Source organism: Ictidomys tridecemlineatus, chromosome 10, assembly GCF_052094955.1.
Source record: "Ictidomys tridecemlineatus isolate mIctTri1 chromosome 10, mIctTri1.hap1, whole genome shotgun sequence".
Classification (NCBI taxonomy): domain Eukaryota; kingdom Metazoa; phylum Chordata; class Mammalia; order Rodentia; family Sciuridae; genus Ictidomys; species Ictidomys tridecemlineatus.
In genome coordinates this window covers 96,163,648-96,187,450 of record NC_135486.1, presented here as the reverse complement: position 1 = coordinate 96,187,450, position 23,803 = coordinate 96,163,648, and the positions used below count along the sequence as shown (strand labels likewise).

The window sequence follows — 23,803 nt, the reverse complement described above, 5'->3', positions numbered from 1 at the left end:
ATTCCAAAAAAATAAAAAATATCAAAGACTTCGACAAATTTCTAGAGTCATATAATTGGCCCAAATTGAATCAGGATGATATACACAATTTAAACAAATCAATTTTAAGTGATGAAATAGCAGACACCATCAAAAGTCTACCAACCAAGAAAGCCCAGGACTGCATGGATACACAGCCAAGTTCTACAAGACCTTTAGAGAAGAACTAATACCAATTCTATCAATTTATTTCTGTAAATAGAAAAAAAGGCAGCACTTCCAAACTTATTCTGTGAGGCCAACATCACCCTGATTCCAAAACCAGGCAAAGACACATCAATGAAAGAAAACTTCAGACCAATATCCCTAATGAACATAGATGCAAAAATTCTCATAAAATTCTGGCAAATTGAATACAAAAACATCAAAAGATCGTGTGTCGCGACCCCCGGCCGGCAAAGGAGACGCAACACAGGATTCTTCTTTCAGCAGTTTATTCAGGCCTTTATTCAAAAAATATCTTCAAGCTTCTCCTTTCCTACCCGTGCCTCCCAGCCTTAATAAAGCACCCCAAGCCCCAATGCAAAGCTGCCACGTGGATCTTTCTCATAGGGTGTTATCTCAAAACTCGCCAACTCTCCCTAATAAGGAGTTGTTTATCACTGACCACAGTGGCAGCCAGCGCCATATTGTAATGGCGGCTATGGTCCGCAGAAATGGCTCACCACAATCGTGCACCAAGATCAAGTGGGATTCATCCCAGGGATGCAAAGTTGGTTCAACATATGGAAATCAATAAATATAATTCACCACATCAATAGACATAAAGAGTCATATGATCATCTCAATAGATGCAGAAAAAGCATTTGACAAAATACAGCACCCCTTTATGTTCAAAACACTAGAAAAACTAGGGATAATAGGAACATATCTCAACATCATAAAGGCTATCTATGCTAAGCACCAGGCCAACATCATTCTAAATGGAGAAAAATTGAAGGCATTCTCTCTAAAAATGGGAACAAGACAGGGATGCCCTCTTTCATCACTTTTATTAACAGAGTTCTTGAAACACTGGCCAGAACAATTAGACAAAAGAAATTAAAGGTACACACATAGGAAAAGAAGAACTCAAATAGGCGCTATATGCTGATATGATTCTATACCTAGAAGACCCTAAAAATTCCACTAGAAAACTTCTAGAACTAGTAAATGAATTCAGCAAAGTAGCAGGATATAAAAATCAATACCCATAAATCAAAGGCATTTCTGTATATCAGTGACAAACAAAATTTTTTGAAATAGTGTTTGAATACAGCATGAAGTATGGGTCAAAATTTCTTGTTTTTCTTCTTTTGCATATGAAGATCTAGTTGTTCTAACACTATCAATTGAAGAGACTGTCCTTTCTACACTTAATAAGCTTTTGTACCTCTGTAAAAATGTTGGTTGTCATTATATGTGCAGATATATTTCTGGATTTCATTCTATTCCATTTATCTATTTGTCTTTATGTCATTATCTCGCTGTCTTAATTTCTGTTGCATTATAATAAAAAAGTCTGGAAATCAGATATTGTTAATCTGTCAGTTTTGTTCTTTTTTAAAGTTGTTTTGGTCATTCTGGCCTTTGCATTCTCTAATGAATTTTAGAGTCTGCTTGTTTTAAAAATAAAGCTTGCTGGGTTTTGAAGAAATCATCTATAGATCATTTTGAGGAGAATTGACTTAACAATATTGATTTTATGATCATAGAACCTAATTTTTATTATCTCTCCATTTAGGTCTTCAGAATTTCTCTCTGACTGTTTTGTAATTCTCAGTGTATAGGTATTTTCATAACTTTTGCCAAATTTAACTTTAAATATTCAATAGATTTTCATTGTTAATGGTGTTTTTTTCATTTTTCCTTTATTACTAAATAAATAAATATTTCTGATTTTTTAATGTTGATTTTTTTTGTTGTTGTTATTCTTTAACCTTGCTGAACTTTCTTATAAGCTCTAGAAGGGTTTTTTTTTCCTTAAGATTCTAGTCCATTCTTTCTTTTCAGCCTATATGCCCTTCATTTCTTATGGCTCTAGCTAAAAATCTTCAGTAATAATGTACCATGTTAAATCGAAGGGGTAAAAGTTGATACCCTTATTTTGTACATGATGTTAGGATAAAACTTTTTTGTCTTTTACCACTAAGTATGATGTTATCTGTGTTTTTTTCGTAGATGTTGTTTACCAAGTAAAGGAAGTTCTCTTCTATTACTAGTTTATTGAGAGGTTTTATTAGGAATACATTTTCAGTTTTGTCAGGTATATTTTCTGCATCTGTTGAGATGATCATGTGGTATTTTTTTTTTGTTTAATATAGTGAAGTACACATTGATTTTTTTTTTTCAATGTTAGACCAACCTTACATTTTTTGGGATAATCCCTTTGTGATCATGACATTTTGTTCTTTTATACATTTTTTTGATTCATTATGTAAAATTTGTTTAGGATTTCCATTTATGTTTATGAGAGATATTGGTAAATAGTTTTCTTTAAAGTCTCTGTCAGTTTTTGGCATTAGGGTGATGTAGGACTTAAAGAAAGACAAGGAATGAAGGAAGCAAGATATTTTTGGTGGGGGTTGTACTGGGGATTAAACTTAGGGGTGCTTAACCACTGAGCCACATTTCCAGCCTCCACCTTTTAAAAAAAATATTTGGAACAGAGTCTTGCTAAGCTGCTGAAGCTGCCTCTGAACTTGAGATTCTTCTGCTTCAGCTTCCAGAACAACTGGGGTTTTAGTCATGTGCCACCATTTCCAGATCCTGCAAGATCGTTTTAGAATGTATTATTATTTAAGAATTTACTGACATTCAGTTTGGCTCTGGAGTCTCCCACCCCAGCATGGGTAGTTTTTAAGTATAGACTCAATTTCTTTAATAGATACTTAACGCCAAGATTATCTATCTATTTATTTACTTACTTATTTTATAGTGTTGGGAATTGTGGGGGGTTTTTTGGTGTTGTAATAATTATATATAACATATACCTTACCATTTTGACTATTTTTACATGAATAATTCACTGAGTGAGCATATTCACATTTTTGTGCAACCATCACTGCTATCCATTTCCAGAACCTTTTTAATCACCTCAAACAGAAACTCTGAACTAAATAAACATTAATTCTATACTAAACTCTTCCCAAAGCTCTTGGTAACCTTTATTCTACTTTCAGTATAATAAAATATCTAGAATATTTTCCCAAAGTCACTGCTATCCATTTCCAGAACCTTTTTAATCACCTCAAACAGAAACTCTGAACCAATTAAACATTAATTCTATACTAAGCTCTTCCCAAAGCTCTTGGTAACCTTTATTCTACTTTCGGTATAATAAAATATCTAGAATAGGCAAATAGATATCTCACAGAAGAAGAATCCTAAAATATGTGTCTTTTTGTGTCTGACTTATTTCACTTTGCACAGTGTTGTCAACGTTCGTCCATAGTGTAGTATCTCAGTATTTCATTTCTTATGACTGAGTGATATTCCGTTGTATGTGTATGGCATATTTTGCTTAGCTATTGATCCATCAACAAGCACTTATCACTTCTACCTTTTCGTAGTGCTAAAGAATACTAGTATGAACTTAGTTGTCCAGTTGCTTTGGGTATATACTTCGGAGTGGAATTAAAGGAAATGCCAAACTGTTTTTCACAATAGTTGCAATAGTTTAGATTCTCATACACAAAGGTTATAATTTATCTAAATCCTTTTCTATACTTGTTATTTTCCTTTAAAACAAAGCCATCCTAATGGGTATGAAATAGTATCTCATTGTGGTTTTGCAAACACTATATTGTTATTTTCCTTTTTTTAAAAAAAGCCATCCTAATGGGTATGAAATAGTATCTCATTGTGGTTTTGATATGCATGTCCCTAATGGCAAAATGATGTTGAGTATATTTTTATGTGCTTATTGGCCATATATATAAATATATATATAGAGGGGGGCGGAGAATGTTCATTCAAATCCTTTGCCCATTTTTTATATGGGTCCTTTGAGGTTGAGTTATAATGATTTGCAAATATTTTTTTTTCCATTATGAGGGGTTGTTTTCTCACTGTCTTGATAATGTCCTTTGATAACTTGTAAATTTTGGTAAAATCCAGTATTTGGGGCTTTTATTGACCATATTTGTACTGTCATATCCAAAAAATGATTGCCAAATTCCATATCATGAAGATTTGCTTTTCATGTTTTCTTCAGAGTTTTATGGACTTAGATTTTATATTGATATCTTTGATCCATTTTCTGATAACTTTTGTTTGTGGAATAGGTAAGAGTCCAGCTTCTTTCCTTTTTGCATGTGAACACCCAGTTTTTTTTTTAACCTTTTTTTTTTTTTTTTTTTTTTTTTTTAGAGAGAGAGAGAGAGAGAGAATTTTAATATTTATTTATTTTTTTTTAGTTCTCGGCGGACACAACATCTTTGTTTGTATGTGGTGCTGAGGATCGAACCCAGGCCGCATGCATGCCAGGCAAGCGCGATACCGCTTGAGCCACATCCCCAGCCCGAACACCTAGTTTTTGTGAAACCATTTGCTGAAAAGATTGTTCTTTATCCATTGAATAATCTTAGCTCCCTTGTCAAAAATCCTTTTAGTATGTATATGAGGTTTTAGTGTTAATTCTCAAATTTATTCTTTTTTAAGAAAGTTTTGCTGTTCAGTGCCTCTTTCAATTCTGTGTGAATTTGAGTATCAGTTTTTCCATTTCTGCAAAACAAGCTGTTGGAATTTTTAATAGGAAATGTGTTTAATTTGTAAATTACTTTGGGTAGTGTTGTCATCTTAGCAATATTATGCTTTCCAATTCATGAATATGGGATATTATTATCTTTCTGCTTATTTATGTCTCCTTGAATTTCTTCAGCAACTTTTGTAGTTTTCAGTGTATAGTCCTTACCTTCTTAGTTACGTTGTTTTCCTAAATATTTTATTCTTTTTCATGCTTTTTTAAATGGACTAGTTTTTAAAAGTTTCCTTTTTGGATTTTTCATTACTAGTGTATAGAAATGCAGTTGACATTTGCCTATTGATATTGTATCCTGCAAGTTCACTGAAATTGAATATAAGTTGTAACAGTGTTTATATGTGTATTTGTGTGGAGCCTTTAAAGTTTTTTTTTCATGTAAGATCATATTATCTGTAAATAGACATAATTTTACTTTTCCCTTTCCAATTTGGTTGCCTACTCCCGCCCCTGCCCAATGTATCTGGCTAAAACTCAATACTCTGTAGAATAGAAGTGGAAAAAGTTAGTATTCTTTTCTTTTTTTCTGTTCTTAGGGAAAAATAATTTCAATCCTTCACCATTGAGTATGATGTTAGCTGTGAGTTTTCATATAAGGTCTCTGTCATGTTGAGGAAATTTCCTCCTGTTCCTAGTTTGTGATTTTTTTTTTAACTATGAAAGGGTTTTGATTTTGTCAAATGCCTTTTTCTGAATCAATTTAGATGATCTTTTTCCCTTCAATTAATGTGATATATTACTTTGATCCTTGTTTTGTTTTGTTTTGATTTTTGTTCTTTGTTTTGTGAATATTTAGCCATTCTTGCATTCTGGAAAGAATTGATTACTGATCCATTCTCTCTAGTAGATCAATTTTTCTAGTTCTTTGTGAGCCAGTTTTGACAAATTGTATGTTTTTTGGATTGTGTCCATTTCACCTAGATTATCCAATTTGTTGGTGTATAGTTGTCCAATATTATTTTATAATCCTTTTCTTTTCTGTAAAATTAATAGTACATGTTGGGTGTCCCTAATCCAAAAATCCAAAATCTGAAATGCATCTGTTATGGTTTAGATTTGAGATGTCCCCCAAAGTTCATGTGTGAGACAATGCAAGAATTTTCAGAGGTGAAAGGATTAGATAATAAGAGATTTAACTTAATCAGTGGATTAATTTCTGTTAATCACTGACTAAAGTAGGATCAGGGCCAGTGAGGGCTACAGGCTTCTCCAGCAGCAAATACATTAGGCATTCATGGTAATAACGGAAATTGCTTACCCATTACCCTCTGTGCAAAGTCTCTTTTGGTTCAGAGTTGATCTCAACTGGAGGAGATAGTAGAGACTATAGGCATAGTTCTTCTCTTTATAAAACCACCATGAGTCTCCATGTTTGTGACATCTCTGTCACATCTCTAGCTGTACTCTGATAACGTGCCTCAAACATGCCATTTTTTGTTTTGTTTTGTTTTGGGGTCTTGTTTTGTGTTTTCTTTGTTTTGGTCTTTTTTTTTTTGCAAAGTGAAGCAAGCCTTACACCTCTAGTCAGCCATCTTGCTAACATCACTGAGTTCCCACTTGTCTCATTTTCTTTGAATCTCTTCTGCATTTTCTTGTGGGTAATTTCTTTTGTTCTCTCCTTACATTTACTAATGTTTCCTTCTCCAATGTTTAATATGCTGTTAATCTCATTCTGTGTATTTTTCATCTCAGACATTGCAATTTTTATATCTAGAAATTTAATTTGGTTCTTTTGTTTTACTTATGTCTTCTTGACTTTTAAAACATGTTTAAATTTCCTTTGACATTTGTGTCAATTTGCAGTTAATTTTTATTGATTGATTTTTCTCCTTTTTGACAAAACAGGTACTTCAATTGATATTTCTTTTCTTCCATTCACAAACATACATTGTTGAGTTTAAATATTCCTTGTTAACGTTTTCATATTTGACCTCTTGTTTCAAAGGCTGTTTTGAATATATTATCTTGTTTTAAATAAAATACCCTTCATAAAATAGGCCTTAAAGAGATTCCTGCAAAGAAACTGAACTAAACATCATATTGAAAATGCAGACACAGGTGAACAAAAGAAAAGTTGAAATAACAATTCTACTTCTCTTATGAGCTCCTTGACATCCATATGAAGAGGCTGAAAGTGATTTATTGAAATGTGGTAAGAAGTTGGCAAAATCAAATTAATCACAAAAAACTCCTGTTGCTGCTACCAATAAAGACAATTTATCAGTCAGACCCCCCCAAAAAACCAGGCATGGTGAAAAATCAGTTTTACAGTATAAAAACTGAAGAGCTCAATTGAATGAGACTCATCAGGAATCCAAGGGAGGAAGAATGAAGACTTAGGGGTTTGGATCCAGATGAGTCATCCTTTTACTTCTGTTGGCTTTGACAGTAGGACTCCAGTGGGCATTGTCTCCTTTGGTTGTTATTGGTAAATTACAGATATAATGTGTCAAAAGGATGACTTGGAAATATTGTTAGTTATCCACATGCAAATTTTTCCTATGATAGAGATAGTTATTGGACTATTGACAAAATGTGCAAAAACAAGAAATAATAAAAGAGAAAAAGTGGTGGGGAAGGAAGGAAACACAAATATTCTGGGAACAGTGAGTTTCTTTACTTGGGAAAACTAATTAGGAAAGAGACTGGTTGCCCTGGACATGCTTCTGAAGTTAAAGCAGGGAAAAGTTCTTCATATACTTTCCCCTGAGAATTTAAACTGTCAATTCTCAAGATATCTAGGAGAACACATTCTGTGTAGTGTCTACCAGTGACCTTAATTTAGTGCCTACTCTGAGTCCAAACCTTTTCCTTCCCTGAATCTTCCCCTTCTTCCATCCCTCCTTCCTTCTTTTTCTTCTCTCCCTTCTTCTCTTATTTAGTATGTGAGATTTTTGTTTGTTTGGTTGATTGCTACATTTAAGTTTTCCTTGGACTATGTAAACTTTTTTAAAATATTATTTCTTTGGAATACAAAAAAATTAGGCACAATGAATATTTTAAATATGAGTTTTTATTGTTTCATTTGTGGGTGTAATGATCACTAAAAATCACCCTCAATTACTGATATATTTCCATATTGATGACAGGTGTTCTGTTAAGCATTTAGTACATGAAAGTGCTGCTCATCTTTGTTGGAGCTATTCTGAATTGATTGTGATAAGCTAGTAAGATCTTTTTTATAAGTTATTTTCTAAATTTCTTGAGCTAATGTTTTCCCCTCTGGCCAGTGGGATAGACTGAACATTATTTTTGATACTCTTTTAAAGATGTGGGAAGTTTCTGTTTACTTAAGCCAGATGGCATGTGTCAGCTCCTTTTTTTTTTTGGAAAGAAGGCAATTTGGGGGAGAGGGTACTGCTGTAATAAAATCTTGGGTAATTTATGAAGCTCTTTTTCTCTTTACATATATTTGGTAGTTAGAGAAGCTTTTCATAGAATCTTGGGCACCCTTCTATCAATTATGAAGATTTCCTACAAGATTGGGGACAAATGTTTCTATATGTAAATTCTTTATGAAATTGTGTGGTAGCAAGTGATCATTTATTAGGTTACATAAATCTTATTTTTTTAGGACAAAAGTAAAGAATACTTCAGACAAGGAGTAAATGAGCCATTCATATTCTTACCAGTCCTCTAAACTGCTTATAGTTGTGATCAGAGTTAGTGGTTGGTGGGTAGTAAAGGACTGTGAAAAACAGTGTGTATATAATTTGGGAGCCCCTGAAAACTGCCATGATCCTTAATCAGTTAATATTCTTTTAGCACCATAATTCTAGCTCTTGGTTTTAAATGTGAGTAGTTAATTATCACCTTAAATTGAATTTTATTTTTCCTTTTAGGGGAAGTACAGGTAGGTGAGTGAGTGAATTCTATTCAATCTGATTTTCACTTATCCTTATTCAATCCTGAGCTGATGATCTTTAGCAACATGTTTTTTTTTAATTTCCATATCCATAATTCTAAGAATTTGGGGTGTGAGTTTGAGCACTTGATAAGTGGATTTTTCCATTTTATGGTTTTGTTAATAATATTGAATTTTAAAAGTATATGTCTGGATGACTTATATTTTTAATTTCTTCAAGGTGTTGACTTTAAGGTGAAAACAATTTCAGTGGATGGAAATAAGGCTAAACTTGCAATATGGGTAAGAGTTTTTAAAATGTTTTTAATAAGTATTAAACTTATACTTTTTAGGGAAGCAGAAATTGATTAAGTATTATTAGAGGAAAATGAAAACTTGTATTAAATAACTTGAGATATTTGTTAATTAATGAATATATAATATATAGTTACATCTTAAAATTGGGTAATTAAAAACTTGTTTTACTTAAATTTTTAAAATTTATAATCACCTTAATATATTTCAAAACAAAACAATTTTTAAAAAAATTACCTAGTCTGTCAGAGTCATTGTTACTGGATATTTTCCATTAGAGTTTTTAAAAAACCAGCTAGACTAAAGCAACATGAAAGGCATTTGTTAGGGGAAGGGAAGAGAAGTGATACTTGAGGGGAAAATATTTTTCATGTCTATGGTTATAGATATTTAAAAATTTGAGTTTGCCACTTTATATTTGCTTTTTACTACCTTGTCTTTCCTTACTGGCTTGTTTTCATTTCTCTGTGAATCCTACTATTCTGATCCACATTGCTCTGCTGACTAGACCCCTTCTTGCTAATGATGAATAAGGTACCATTAACTGTTAAAAACATCCAAGAGGCATTATTGCTAACATATAAATATGTATTATACATATTTCTTATAAAATATCTATTTTTTTACAAGTACTATGATACTTAAACATATGCATTTTTGTAACATGATAAATGATTTCAGAACTAAATAGCAATCATCAAATTGTGACATGCTTTCCACATGGTGGCTAAATACTAAATGCTGCCTGTTCATCAATCACAGATTGAAAAAGCAGATGTTTGTGTATTTTATAATGTCATTCATCTTCCTAATATTCTTTGAATTTACTATTTCCATCATGTTTTATATCAAAATAATGACAGTGTGTTTAATATATTTGTGTTAATTTTTTCCTAATGTCATATTTTGATTGTTAGCCTATTTTCCCTTCTCCCCCATCTATATTTGATATGAATCAAAATAGTAATATCTAATAGAAACATTTTGGAAAATGTTGGACTATAGTATAGTAAAATATATTAAACAATTTAAGAATATTGGCTTCTCTACAGAAGTGAGGACCTGATTTTCCATATGCTTTCCATGGTTAACATTTTGCTTCTTTCTTCCATTTCTGTGGCTTCATGAAACACGTAGATTAGAATAGGATCTGAGGCTTGATGATTTCAGTGAGATTTTTCTCTCATATAGGAGAGTTCTTTTGTTTTAAATTTATTTTCTACTTGCCTAATGAAAATGCTGACAGGTTTTCTTAAAGAGATATCTTTAAATAGACTTATAAATATTTTTTAAAGAAGAAATTTTTCCACTTAAGAATAATACTAGCTCATTCTAAAACGTGTAATTAATAAGAAATTAATAGAGAAAAAAGTTTATCTTTAATCAGTATAAAGTTTTTAGTGAACGTCTTTTAAAATATCTAGTCATGTGTATATATAATATTAAATACATATATATGTGTTTTTTAACTTGTTTGTTCCCCTGCCTACTCACAATGTATAGATTTTTTTGTGTGTCATTAGGTGCAGAGGTTCATCAGTTTAAATGGTCACCTGGTATTTCTTTTTATGGCTATTATTTAACTCAGCCATCCCTCAGTGACATGGATTTAATACCAGTTTTTCTCAAAGATAAGCAATGCTTTCTTGAGCATCATGATTTATATATCTGTGTGTACTTATTTGGTTACCTTAGGATGTACACCTAGAATTAGAAATATTGGTTTAAAGAATGTGAAGATTTAACAGTGATACCAAAAAGTCTTATTTTTCTGTTTGTATTGCTATGAATTACATTCCACCAATTGTGTTTTTTATATTCACTCTTCCAAACCTTAATTTCTACTAAGTATTGTTAATCTTTCTCATTTTTGAATCTGTGAGTAATAATTTTTTACATGTTCTTACATTTCTTTTGAGTTTTTTCTCAGATCTATGATCATGTTTCAAAATGAATTTTATTTTTATTTACTTTGCCCATTTTATATTAGCATTCATCTTTTCCACAATTAGTCTTTATATACTAAAAATATTAGCTCTTTATCATATATTTTCTTACTCTTTTATTTATCTTTAAAATCTTATTTAAAGTGAATGTTTGTGTTCTTATGCATGTAATATTAACTCTGACGTGCTGCAAATTACGTTTTTTCAGTTTGCCATTTATACTCAAATATTGTTAAATATGAGATGAGCTAGGGAGTTGACTGGTGGGGATGTGTTTACCATACCAAGGTTCTAGTATTTATATAGTCAAATAATTTATTTTCTTCATGGCATTAGAGTGTCATGTTGTAGTCAGGAAGGCCTTTCCACTCAATATTAGATGTACATGAAACCATAGTTGCCTCTAGTTATGCTATGGTTTTATTTATACTAATAAAATGGGTTTACTCTCCCACATGTATACTACTCCTAGGATCAAATAGAATAATTAAACTTAGCCCTTAACCCCTGCTATCTTCTCTAAACATATACTCATCGTGATCTAAATTGCATCTGAGAGGTTGTCTTTTCTTCTGTATCCTTGTCTCACTTCCACTCCCATAATTCTATTATTTGGTATTTTTAGATCTTTTCTAGCCCTTGGTTTATCTATATCTCTCTTTAATAATCCTTTCTCTTCTTACAATTTCAGAAAACAAAACCACAACATAAACACTTAAAAGATCAGCTTCTTTTATCTCACAATGATGTTATTTCATTTATCACATATTGCTGTTTTTGAAACAGATGCAAAAGCTTAACTTCCATTTAGGCATATAGTTCATATAAATTCTGGTCCAGTGCTACAACGTAGGGTTTTGTGATTTTTCACTCAAAATTATCATACTTATTTGAGTATTTTTATGAGTAAATCCAAAATATTTTAAATATCTGCTCTATTTTAGTATTCACATGTAAAGTGCCAAACTAATATGTAATATTTTAACATGAGAATACCTTTTATGTCTTCTTTACTTTTAAAACATTAGTCTTTGTGGATATATTTATTTGAATTATAGTTCATATTTTTATGTTGTATTTCATGAAAGACAGTTTTTAAAGTTGATCTCAATGAGGAGTAGAGAGAACAAGCAAGGTTCATATTTATTTGCTTTCTGTTAGTTCTGAAAATTAATTAAAGTTATGGATACTGTTTCCCTATGTATGCAAATAGAACTCTTTTTTCCTTGTCATAATGAAAAGGTCTTAAACTAAATTGTTTCATGCCCCAAATTATTTGTTAAAAGTGTGGTGTACTATGTATGGAAAAACAGATAATTCTTAAATTTCCAAGTTTCTGTTCCAAATCTGTTTTATTTTTCTCCTTTTTGCTCAAAAAAAAGATGGCTTATGATACTTTACATGATGGAGTTCCAAAAGTGATACTGAATAATTTGAATGTTGCTAATTTATTGGGTTTTGCTTATAAGTGAATTGCTAGGATATGTTTCTCATAATGATTTTTGTCTTTTTAGGATAGAATTTTTTTATTTAGTTTTTATGAGTTGACTTTTTCAAATAGGTACTGGTGTAAGGCTATCAGTTGCTTTTTAAAATGATGTTATAGTTAAACATAGAAGGAACATACACGTTATATCATCAAGGCTTCTAGTTGATTTTTTTTCTCTAAAATAAAGTGTTGATCACTTGATAATAGTGATCAAACATGATTAGAGGTCATTCATGTAGTAATGATTATTAAATCAAAATATCAAGCTACATGATGATATCAGAATTTTAATCTGCTTTAGATAGTGAGTTGACTATGCTTTATGTAGCTTTATTTTATATAGTTATTTTTAAAAAGTTGAGCAAGTATGCAAATTGAATAATTTATAATATCAGAAGCAGATTTGTAAGAAACTTGGAGGCTGAAAGAATTTTTGTAAAGAGAGAAATAAAGTTATCTGGAAAGTTGAATTTTAGATGTGTTACTGCTTCACTTAAACATGGCAGGGATGGGGGTTAGTTAATGTAATGCTGAGAATTTGGAAGTAGGGAAATTCTACATTTATATAAATGTATCAGAACAAATAATTTATGTTCAAAGTAGTTTATATCGAAAATTATTTTCCTCTTAAGTTTCTCTTTGGGTGTAAATATCCTCAAACATTCTCTATTGTCATAGCATTACTGAAATTTGATGTATTTTTACTTTTCTTCAGGTTACTTTGTTTTTTCTTAAATATTTTTTTTTAGTGTTTAGATGAACACAATACCTTTATTTTATTTATTTATTTGTATGTGGTGCTGAGGATCTAATCTAGTGCCTCACACAAGCAAGACAAGCACTCTACCGCTGAGCTACAACCCCAGTCCTTCAGGTTACTTTATATCAGCAGACTCCAAACTTCTTAAAAAGCCAGGTAGTAAATATTTAGTCCAACCCTAAAGGAAGCCATATGGTAATATATAAATGAATAGGCCTATCTGTGTTCAAACTTCTTTTAATAAAATGTTATATAACAAAATGTTAATAAAATGTTATATAAATGTAGTTGCCTTTGCTTTGGTATTGTTGCTCTAAAAAGCAATGATTCAAAGTCAGTGGTAGAAAAAAGGCAGAAGGAACCAGACCTGGAAGTAGTAAATTAGTTTATTCATTTTTCCCCCTAAAAATGTTCTATATTCTATGCCAAAAATTGCATAAGACACTGAGATTAAACTGGTAATTGAACAGATGAGGTCACAGCCCTTACAAAATTTGTGTTTCATATTTAGTATACATCATTTGTGCATTTTCCTAAAAGAAGATACATAGAAACTCTATTTAATAGAGTCCAACCTCAAAATTCCTTACCTAAGTAAAACAAGACACCATCTTTAAGATAGTAGTTCTCAGCTTTGATTCTACATTAGAATAACCTGGGAAGATTTAAAAATTTTCTGTCCTTTACCTCATCCAGTTAAGTCAGAATCATTGGGAGTTGGACACAAAGACTCTCAGAAAATGATCACACAGCTGGATTGAGAATCATGGCTTTCAGTGAAATGGCTTTCATGTGCAATAAAAATTTTAAACCCCAAATAGCAAAAAATCTTTACTTGGATGCATTTTTCCTAGAGATGAATCAATATTTACTTTATGTAATACTTTTAAAAAATGCAGCTTATTTAAATTCCAGGGTTTTAATGAGCTTCTATGTTGATATTATTTTTAATAATGTCATTGATTTTATACTTTTACAACAATGTGTTAACGATCTTTTATTTATAGTTTGTTTTATTTAATAATGCTTGATTGTCAATTTTAGGATACTGCTGGTCAAGAAAGGTTTAGAACATTAACTCCTAGCTATTACAGAGGTGCACAGGGTGTTATATTAGGTAAGTTTTTAATTTTAATATAATGTTTTAAAATATTATTTACTGAAATTTCTAATTTTCCTAGTCTGGAAGTTCAAAAAGTTTTTATTTTTCTCTTGGGTTACTTTTAGGTAATTTGAAGTTATATTTCCTTATTTAATATTAATGAATATTACAACTTTAAAAATTTTGTTCAGTTCTTTGTGTAGCAATGAAAAAAAAGATAAAATTATTTCCTTTATTTTAAAAGCACATGTTGATGAGGACATAACTGAAAACCCATATGTGTTGGTCTGTCTTGGAGTATTACCAAAAATTTCATTCATCATTAAATTAATATTTTCTTCACTCTACAAAGGAAGAAGAGAATCTTTTTTATCAATTCTATTTCTAAAAATAGCATAAAGTACTTAACACTATGGATTCAAAATCAAACAATTTGAAAAACAAATGTGGACTTTCAGTGTAATTTGTTGAAAAGTGATGTTAGTTGAAAGTGTTCTCAGTATTTCTGGGAGACTGTTTAAAAGAATATGGATTGATCATAGTTTCTTTAACTTATGACTTGATAGTAAATTTTACCATTTTGATTCAATATCTCCTAATTTTAGAAAACAAATAAGCTTAATATGATATAAGATGACATACGATGAAGGTAGTAACAGAGGAAGACAGTTAAGATCCCATCCACTAACTGTACTATAATTTTTTAATATTTATATATGTTTCAGTTGTAGTTGGACACAATAGCTTTATTTCACTTATTTATTTTTATGTAGTGCTGAGGATCGAACCCAGAGTCTTGCATGTGCGAGGCGAATGCTCTACCGCTGAGCCACAACCCCAGCCCTGTGCTATGATTTTTTTCAAAGTTGCAATATTTGGTCTTTTTAAGAAATTAAGAGGGACGTAGGTGTTTATGTTTATATAAAATAATTTGTTGTTTTTCCAGGATTGGGACCTAAATATTTTTTTGGTATTTGGATACATCTCTGTAATCATTATGAGGGGGAATAGCTTTTGTTTTTCTATAATTGTTTTTCAGTTATCACATTGGATACAATTTCATTTCTGTCACAATATGTGTTTTAATAAGACTGAAAGATATGTTGTATATTTTTTCCACATTTTAATTGGTATATTTATAGTTGTTCAATTTGATGTTTGTTGTTACATATTTGCACATGCACAGAATATATCTATAATTTGGACAGTATCACTCCCCAGCATTTCCCACCTCGAACCTCTTGGTCACTTTCCTCTACTGATCTCCTTTGGTTTTTAGGAGATACCCACCTTTATTTTCCCTTTTTCTTTCTAGCTTCTGCATAGGAGAGAAAAACATAAAAGACACTTGACCTTCTGAGTTTGACTTATATCACTTAACATGATGGTCTCTAGTTCCATCCATTTTCTTGCAAATGCCATGATTTCATTTTTCTTTGTGGGTGAATAAAACTCTTGTGTATGTATAGCATATTTTATGTATCTATTCATCTGGTGATAGACACCTAGACTGGTTCCATAGTTTGTCTATCATGAATTTTTGCTGCTATAAACGTGTATTCCTGTATCACTGTAGTAAGAAGACTAATTCTTCAAGGTAAATACTGAGAAGTGATATAGCTAAGTCATATGGTGTTCTGTGCCTACTCTTTTGAGAAACCTCCATACTGATCTCCATAGTAGTTGTACTAATTTATAATCCCACCAACAGTGTAAAAGCCTTTCTTTTTCTCTACATCATCCTCAGCATTTATTATTTTGTTTTCTTGATAACTGCCATTTTGACTGGTGTGAGATGAAATGTCAGTTTTGATTTGCATTTCCCTAATAAATAATGATGTTGAACATTTTTTCATGTATTTATTGACTATTTGTATTTCTTCTTTTGAGAAGTGTCTCTTTGATTTATTTGTCCATTTATTAATTGAGTTTTTTTTGGTGTAAAGTTTTTTTAGCTTTTTAAATATCATAGATATTAATTATCTTCAGAAGAGTAGCTAGCAAAGATTTTTCTCTCATTCTGTAGTTATCTCTTCACATTCCTAATTGTTTCCTTTGCTGTACTGAAGCTTTTAAATTTGATACCATCTTGTTTATTAACTCCAGGCATTATTTCCTGAACTTCAGGGATTCTGTTGAGAATGTGTTTTTCTATCCCTAAAAGCTGGAGTGTTCACCCTGCATTTTATTCTAGGAATTGCATAGTTTCTTGTCTAATTTTAAGGGCTTTGATCCATTTTTAGTTGATTTTTGTTCAGAGTGAGAGATGAGGGTCTGGTTTCATTCTTCTACCTGTGGATAACATTGTCCCGGCACCATTTGTTAAAAAAGGTTATCTTTTCTCCAATGTGTTTTTGGCCCCTTTGTCAAAAATCAGATATGTGTGTGTGTGTGTGTATATGTGTGTGTGTGCAGTGTGTGTGTGTGTGTGTGTATTTTTGTGGGTTTGTCTTTGAGTCTTATAATTCTGTACCACTGATCTATGTGTCTGATTTCATGCCAGTGCCATGCAGTTTTTTGTTACTATAGCTCTGTAGTATAATTTGAAGTCAGGTATTGTGATGTTTCCAGCATTGCTTTTTTGGCTTAAAATTGCATTGGCCATTCTGGATCTTTTATTCTTCCAAATGACTGTTTTTTTTTCTAGTCCTGTGAAGGATGTCATGTATTTTGGTGGGGATTACATTAAATCTGTGTGTAGCTTTTGGTAGAATGGCCATTTTAACTATTAATTCTGCCCATCCATTAATGTGGGAGGTCTTTTCATTCTCTGGGGTCTTCTTCATTTCTTTCTTAAGTGTACTGTAGTTTTCATTGTTGGTTAGATTTATTCCTAGGTTCTTGAGTTTTTGTTGTTGTTGTTTGAGGCTATTGTGAATGGAGTTGTTGTCCAGATTTCTTTCTCAGCAGATTTGTTGGTATATAGGAAAGCTATTGATTTTTATATATTGAATTTATAACCTGCTACTTTACCAAATTTGTTTATTAGCTTTGTATCTCCTTGTTCCAGATTTTAAAGGAAATGCTTTCAGTTTTTCCCCATTTACTGAGTTTGGCTTTGGATTTTTTATATATAGCCTTTATGATGTTGAGGTCGGTTTCTTTTACCCCTAGTTTCTTTAATATTTTTATCATGAATGGGTGCTGAATTTTGTCAAAGGTCTTCTTTGCATGTATTGAGATTACTGAGTGATATTTGTCCTTAATTCTGTTAATGTAATTAGTTATATTTATTGATTTGCATGTATTAAACCATCCTTGCTTGTCTGGAATAAAAACCAACTTGGTCATGGTATATAATCTTCTTAATATGTTATTGAATACGATTTGCTAATATTTTATTAAGTGTTTTGTATCTAAATTCATCAGGATATTGGTCCGTAATTTTCTTTCCTTGATGTGTTCTTACCTGGTTTTGGTATGACTGTGAGTGATATGGCTTCATGGAATAATTTGAAAGTATTGGCATTTTAATTCTTCTTTAAAGAATTAATAATTTAAAGTATTGTTAGAATTCAGCTGAGAATCTGTCTGGTCCTGAGCTTTTCTTTGTTGGAAGGCTTGTTATCACTGCTTGTATCTCATTACATGTTATTGGGCTATTTTGTTTTTCTGTGTCCTCTTGTTTTGTATTTCAACATGTATTTTTTCCATATAAATCAGTAGATACTAGACACTCATTTGACGTGACAAAAAACAGATTAGCCTATATAGTAAAGTCAGCTTCTAGCTACATATCAGAATTACGTCATTGCTTCTTATTTTTAATGCTCATTTAATAAATGATTCTGCTTGTATTTCAGTTTATGATGTCACAAGAAGAGACACCTTTGTTAAATTGGATAATTGGTTAAATGAATTGGAAACATACTGTACAAGAAATGACATAGTAAACATGCTAGTTGGAAATAAAATTGATAAGGTAAGAAGGTAGATACTTAGCAATTTGGTTCTATATTTTGGAAGCTTTTTAAAATTATAGCATTTATCTTTTAGGAAAATCGTGAAGTTGATAGAAATGAAGGCCTGAAATTCGCACGAAAGCATTCCATGTTATTTATCGGTAAGTATATGAGTGAATATCTTTTCATTAACGAGGAACTTTAAAGTGGGGTTTTTGCTAAATTTATTTGTTTATGAACCACAAAATATATTTATTTAGTTTATAGTTGCCTTGTGCTACAAAAAATACCAATAGAATGAGATTCTTTCTTTCTATAAAATTATAGGATCATGTTATGTGAAATTGTAGAATACAATTGAATCATTTCTCTAAAGACCTAATGGCATTCAGTTCAGCCTGGCACCCACTGCTAAAGTTGTATCTTCCTGGTCCATGTGCTGGCAGTATAATATTAGCACCACCTGGGAGCTTGTTAGAAATGCTTCATCTCAGGTGCTGTCCCAGATTTTTTGGATTAGAATCTGCATTAATGAATTTTTATTTTAATAAGATTTTTAGATGGTTCATATGCATTTATATTTCAGGAACATAGTAGAATAGGGCATGACTAAATGCCCTACTCTACTATGTTCCTCAAATATTAATATGCATATGAACAGGATGGGCCAAATCTGGCTCTCCCATTTGTAATAAATACAGCCATGTCCTTTCATTTACATATTGTCTATGACAGCTTTTATGTTACATGGCAGAGTTAAGTAGTTACCTCAGAGGTCTATAGACCATAAACCATAAAATATTCACTTTCTGTACCCTTACAGATAAAGTTTACCAACCTGTCATCTTAAAAAGAGCTTAACTATATCAGAATTACCTGGGGAGCTTTTTAAAATTGCAAGTCCCTGTCCCTTATCACAAAACCAGAGGCATTTTATTTGAAGTGCTTAAGGTGATTCCATTGTGAAAGCAGCTTTAGGAACTACTGATTTGGTTATCCCATGGTGTTAGAAACTACTAGGAATTTTCAAATGGAATTCGGGGAACAACATATATAGATAGAAGCAGGGAGTATAAGTAGAAAGAATAAAGATTTTTGAAAAAAAAATTGAGTACTACCTTTACTTCTTACTTGCTGTATATCCCTCATGTATTAGTTTATTTAGTATTTTTAAACATGGAGGATATAACAATGAATAAAACAAACCAACTCACTGCCCTCATGGAGTCTACATTCTGGTGGGAAAACAGATATAAATAAATAAGTAGTGCGATGAAGCAAAGAAAACATGGTTTGTGTCGATAGAAGGACTAGGGTGGGGATCAAGTAGTAAAACTTTTTTGAGGTATTGCCTTTTGAGTAGAAATTCATCATGTGAGTTTTAGATGTGATCAACTCCAGCTAAGAGAAGAGCAGATATTTCCTGAGGTCAGAATCGGTTTAATGTGTTTAAGGAATAGGAATAAAGCTTGTGGGATGGAACATAGCATGTGTTGGAAAGGAAGAAGACTGATGATGGTGAAAGATAAGGCTAAAAAGGTAAAGAGATTGATTTTATTGCAAGTGTAGTAGAAAACAGTGGAGTCTGATACTCTTTTTAAAATTCATTTTTGTACACCATAGGCTCTGAGAAGCAGAAGCAAGAGTCTTGTTCTGCTTTTACATTGGCCCAGGTAAATGAAGCTGGTAGCTTTGACCATAGCAACAGTGGGTAGTAGAAAGTTGGTAGTTCTGGGAAATACTTGGAGGTAACACTGACAGGATATGTAAATGGATTGGTATGGAGGATAAGGAAAGAGAGCTTCAAAGACAACTCCATGTTTTTGGCATGAGCAAGTAGATGGATTATACTGCCATTAATTAGGATGTGGAAGATTGAGAAAAGAACAGGTTGGGGTAGAGAAGTGGGAGGTCAAGAATTTTGCTTAGATATAAGAACCAATGGATGTGTTGGTCATTGGCATTTAGATTGCATTTAGGGTCTCCTGATTAGAGTGATCACTTTAAAAATATGGGCATAAAAGATCTGAAGATTGAACCTTGGGGCACTCTTAACAATTAGAGGCTAGCAGAAAAAGGTGCTAGCAAGTAAGGTTGTAAATGACATAGCAGTAAGATAGAAGATTACCAGGAATGTTCATTGTTGTGGAAGTGAAGTGAACACACTATTTAAGGAAAGAGTAAGTGATTAGCAGTATCAAATGCTGAAAGACTTCAAATAAAGATAGGATGTTAGATTTGACAATACAAAGGATGTTGGTGGCTTTGAAAAGAATGGTTTCAATGGAGTGGTGTGGAATAAGAGCCTAATGAGGGAATAGTAATCTCCTCTTTTCACATTTCAGTAACCTATGATCAACCTTAGTCTAAAATTATTAAATGTAAGATTTTAGAAATTAACAATTCCTAAGTTTCAAATAACTTTTTATCACAATATATTGTTATATTCTATTTTATTATTAATTGCTAATCTCTTACTCTGCCTCATTTATCAATTAAACTTTTATCATAGGTATGGACTTATAGGAAAAAAACATAATATATTCAGGGATGTCTTGGATAAGGGAGGGCTGCTATCATTTGAAGAAAAGAATGCGAGATAAAAAAGTGGAAGCTGCTTCTCTAGATAACTCGCTCAAATAATTTCCCAAGAGACTAGAGAAACTGGGTGGTTGCAATAAGGATGTGTGGGTTATAGGGAAAATTCATGTGTGTATTTTTTTTGGCAAATAAATTGGCACACTTTAGAGATTAGTATGTTAGAGAAGAGGGAGAGTATGATTCTTTACTACATGAGAAAGAATGGGGTTCCAGGTCTAGTGAAGGGGATTTAGGTAGGAATAGGTTTATCAGTTGTAATAGACTGAAGGCAGAAAAAAGATACAAATTCAGTTAGTTTGGTAAATTTTTTTATTAGTGGAATGATAAGGTCATTCTTGCCAGATAGTTTGTTTTTTTCTCAATATAAAGCTAGATGATGAGGGGCTCAGGGCATAGCCCAGCATTAGAGTATACACTTAGTAAGCACAAAATTCTGAGTTCTTGGATAGATTATCAGCAGAGATAGAGCGGTAGTAAGAAAAAGGAATACAATTAGTCACCTGAAGACATTGAAGGTAAGGTAAGTTTAGGAATCAATGCTGAGTGTCCACTTGACTTTCATGAGCATAAATAAAATGAGACCAGTATTCATGGTTGTACGTCATTTTATTCTGCCACCTATCAATGCTTGGTTGCATGCACAGAATAATCAGGATAATTATTGAATTTGGGGCATAAATTTCCTTATTTTAAAATAGGAATAACATCTGCTTTAGAGGTCATTTTAAGAGTTAACTGAAAAACTAAGGAAAAAACTTGGACATAATATTTGAGTAGGGCCTTACAAGTTACAATTCAGTCACAAAATCCTGGGCTTATGTATCTTATGGATAAAATTTAGTAGCTTAATTTTAGAGTCGAAATTCACTAATATTAAACCTATGAGGAGAAATTGCTTATTCAACTATCAATGTGTTGTAGGCTGATATGAGTTTTCCAGAAAAACATGGGAAAATGGACAGGAAGTATATATTATGACCTTTTTCTTTGAATTTCAGAGGCAAGTGCAAAAACCTGTGATGGTGTACAATGTGCCTTTGAAGAACTTGTTGAAAAGATAATTCAGACACCTGGACTATGGGAAAGTGAGAACCAGAATAAAGGAGTCAAATTGTCACACATGGAAGAAAGCCATGGAGGAGGAGCCTGTGGTGGTTATTGTTCTGTGTTATAAACTCTGGGAAATTCCATCTCTTGCATATTTGATCAGATAGTGACATCTTTCTGTATATAAACTCTAACTGCTATTTTAGGCACCTTGCAGTTTGCACATAATTGTTTTGTATCATGGCAGTAAATATTTGCAAGAAATCCTACTCATCGGCCCTCCCAGGTAAAATGTTATGGTACGCATGCACAGTTTGCAATTTACAGTTTTATATGTAACATAAAATAGGTGTACCTTTATGAGTACATTTGATTTTATGATTTACATTTATCATGTAATTTTTTAAAACATCCATCTGTTTAGTGTATGTCAATACAGGGTCTGCTGCTTTGTATTGTTTTGTTTTTTCTGCTTAAATATTCCTGTCAATTACTGAATTACTTGGTATGTAGATAGAACTCCTAGAACCATGGGAGGTATACTGGTGTCATCAAACCTGTTAAATTTCCTTTGAGGAATAACAGAGCATGATTTCACAGCTTTTCTAGGATGTTTAAGATTCTCTTTTAGTACTAAGCAAAATTCTCAGTACAGAATGTAGCCCAGGCCAATTCATAATTAAATCTCTATTTGTTCTGATGATGCTTCTAAAATAGTACTGATATGTTAAAGAAGTTTCATATTACTTTCTAATTTACTTCATTGATTAGCTCAGTTGTTTTAACTGGACTTTTGATCCTCTATATGTACATTGGATTCATAATCCTGTGTGCAGTGCTTTTAGTTATGTCGCATTTGGCAGAATGGCAATAAGGTTTCCCTAACTGGGGTTTCAGAAGGACGTAAATAGTGTGTTGATCATAACTCCTTTAATACTTACCACTTTTAAAACCATCTTTTTTTCTCATAAATGTTGTTAGCATTTATTCAGGTACCTCAGTGTAGCTTGTGTAATTTTTATGACTATCTGTATCTTATGACCTCCAAAAATAGCTAATTGATATTAAAAACCTATTTCTGTACTTTGAGGAGTGGGAAAGGAAAAAAACAAAACTAAATGACAATTTGAGAAGAGTATACTGCTTCCAGATTCTGACCTGTGTGGGAAAATGGTATTGCAATGAAAATCTTGACGATTTATTATAACAAGTAACAAATAGCTTATTAAAACCAACTTTGTATACATTAACATCTTTTCTGCAGTATTCGGTTTTCTAATCTTCTGTTGTTGCAAATTGTATGTTTTTTCCTATCCATATGTTATTTAATTTACATTGATCTCTGCTATTTTAAGCCCCCAAATAATATGTCTTTTAAAGGGTAGTCACTACAATACCCCTCAGTAAGATTCTGATACTAATTTCTTATCAATTTAATCTCTGTACAATTATAAATGAGATAAACATATTTGTGGACCTTTGCAGTATGTGTTAATGAATTTACTTCAAGTTGGATTCTTTCTGAAATGCACATTCTCACATGTGAAAAATTCATTTTCTACTTGGTTTACACTTGTTAGTCTACATTACATATGATTAAAGGTTTTATACATCCTGTATATTTCACTAAATATAAAACATTTACTTCTACAGTGTTAGAAAAAAGGTAGTTAACTGTACTTATGATTTGTTCATGTTACATTAAAATTTAGATTTGTGTATTTATGTAGTCTGTATTGACAAAACTTTTCTGTGTATTACTTTTTGCTCCTTGAGTGACATAATAATATTTCTGTGCATTGGATTGTTGTCTTGATTTGGATAGAATTTGGATACGTATGAGTCACTCATATAACCTTAAAAATGAATTTTGTTTGATAGATTTATATTGTAATCTTTTGTAGTTTTTGAATAAATATAGCCTGCTTTCCCTAGATGCATTTGTGTAGGACCTATTATACATTTTCCTTTTACTCCCATTAGTTAAGGAACATTTTAATTTAGTGCTATCAAATTC

General features: G+C 31.8%; 1 protein-coding gene across 1 annotated transcript in view; it reads left to right on the top strand.

Moving 5' to 3' along the window:
- Rab18 (RAB18, member RAS oncogene family) overlaps positions 1-23,270 on the top strand; it is a 33,130-nt gene extending 9,860 nt beyond the window's left edge. The window contains exons 3-7 of the mRNA XM_005334280.5: positions 8,866-8,927; positions 14,179-14,251; positions 18,040-18,158; positions 18,233-18,299; positions 21,738-23,270. Coding sequence (XP_005334337.1) covers positions 8,866-8,927; positions 14,179-14,251; positions 18,040-18,158; positions 18,233-18,299; positions 21,738-21,913 — 497 coding nt within the window. The 3' untranslated portion in view covers positions 21,914-23,270. The remainder of the gene's footprint in view (positions 1-8,865; positions 8,928-14,178; positions 14,252-18,039; positions 18,159-18,232; positions 18,300-21,737) is intronic.
- Positions 23,271-23,803: the final 533 nt, after the last annotated feature.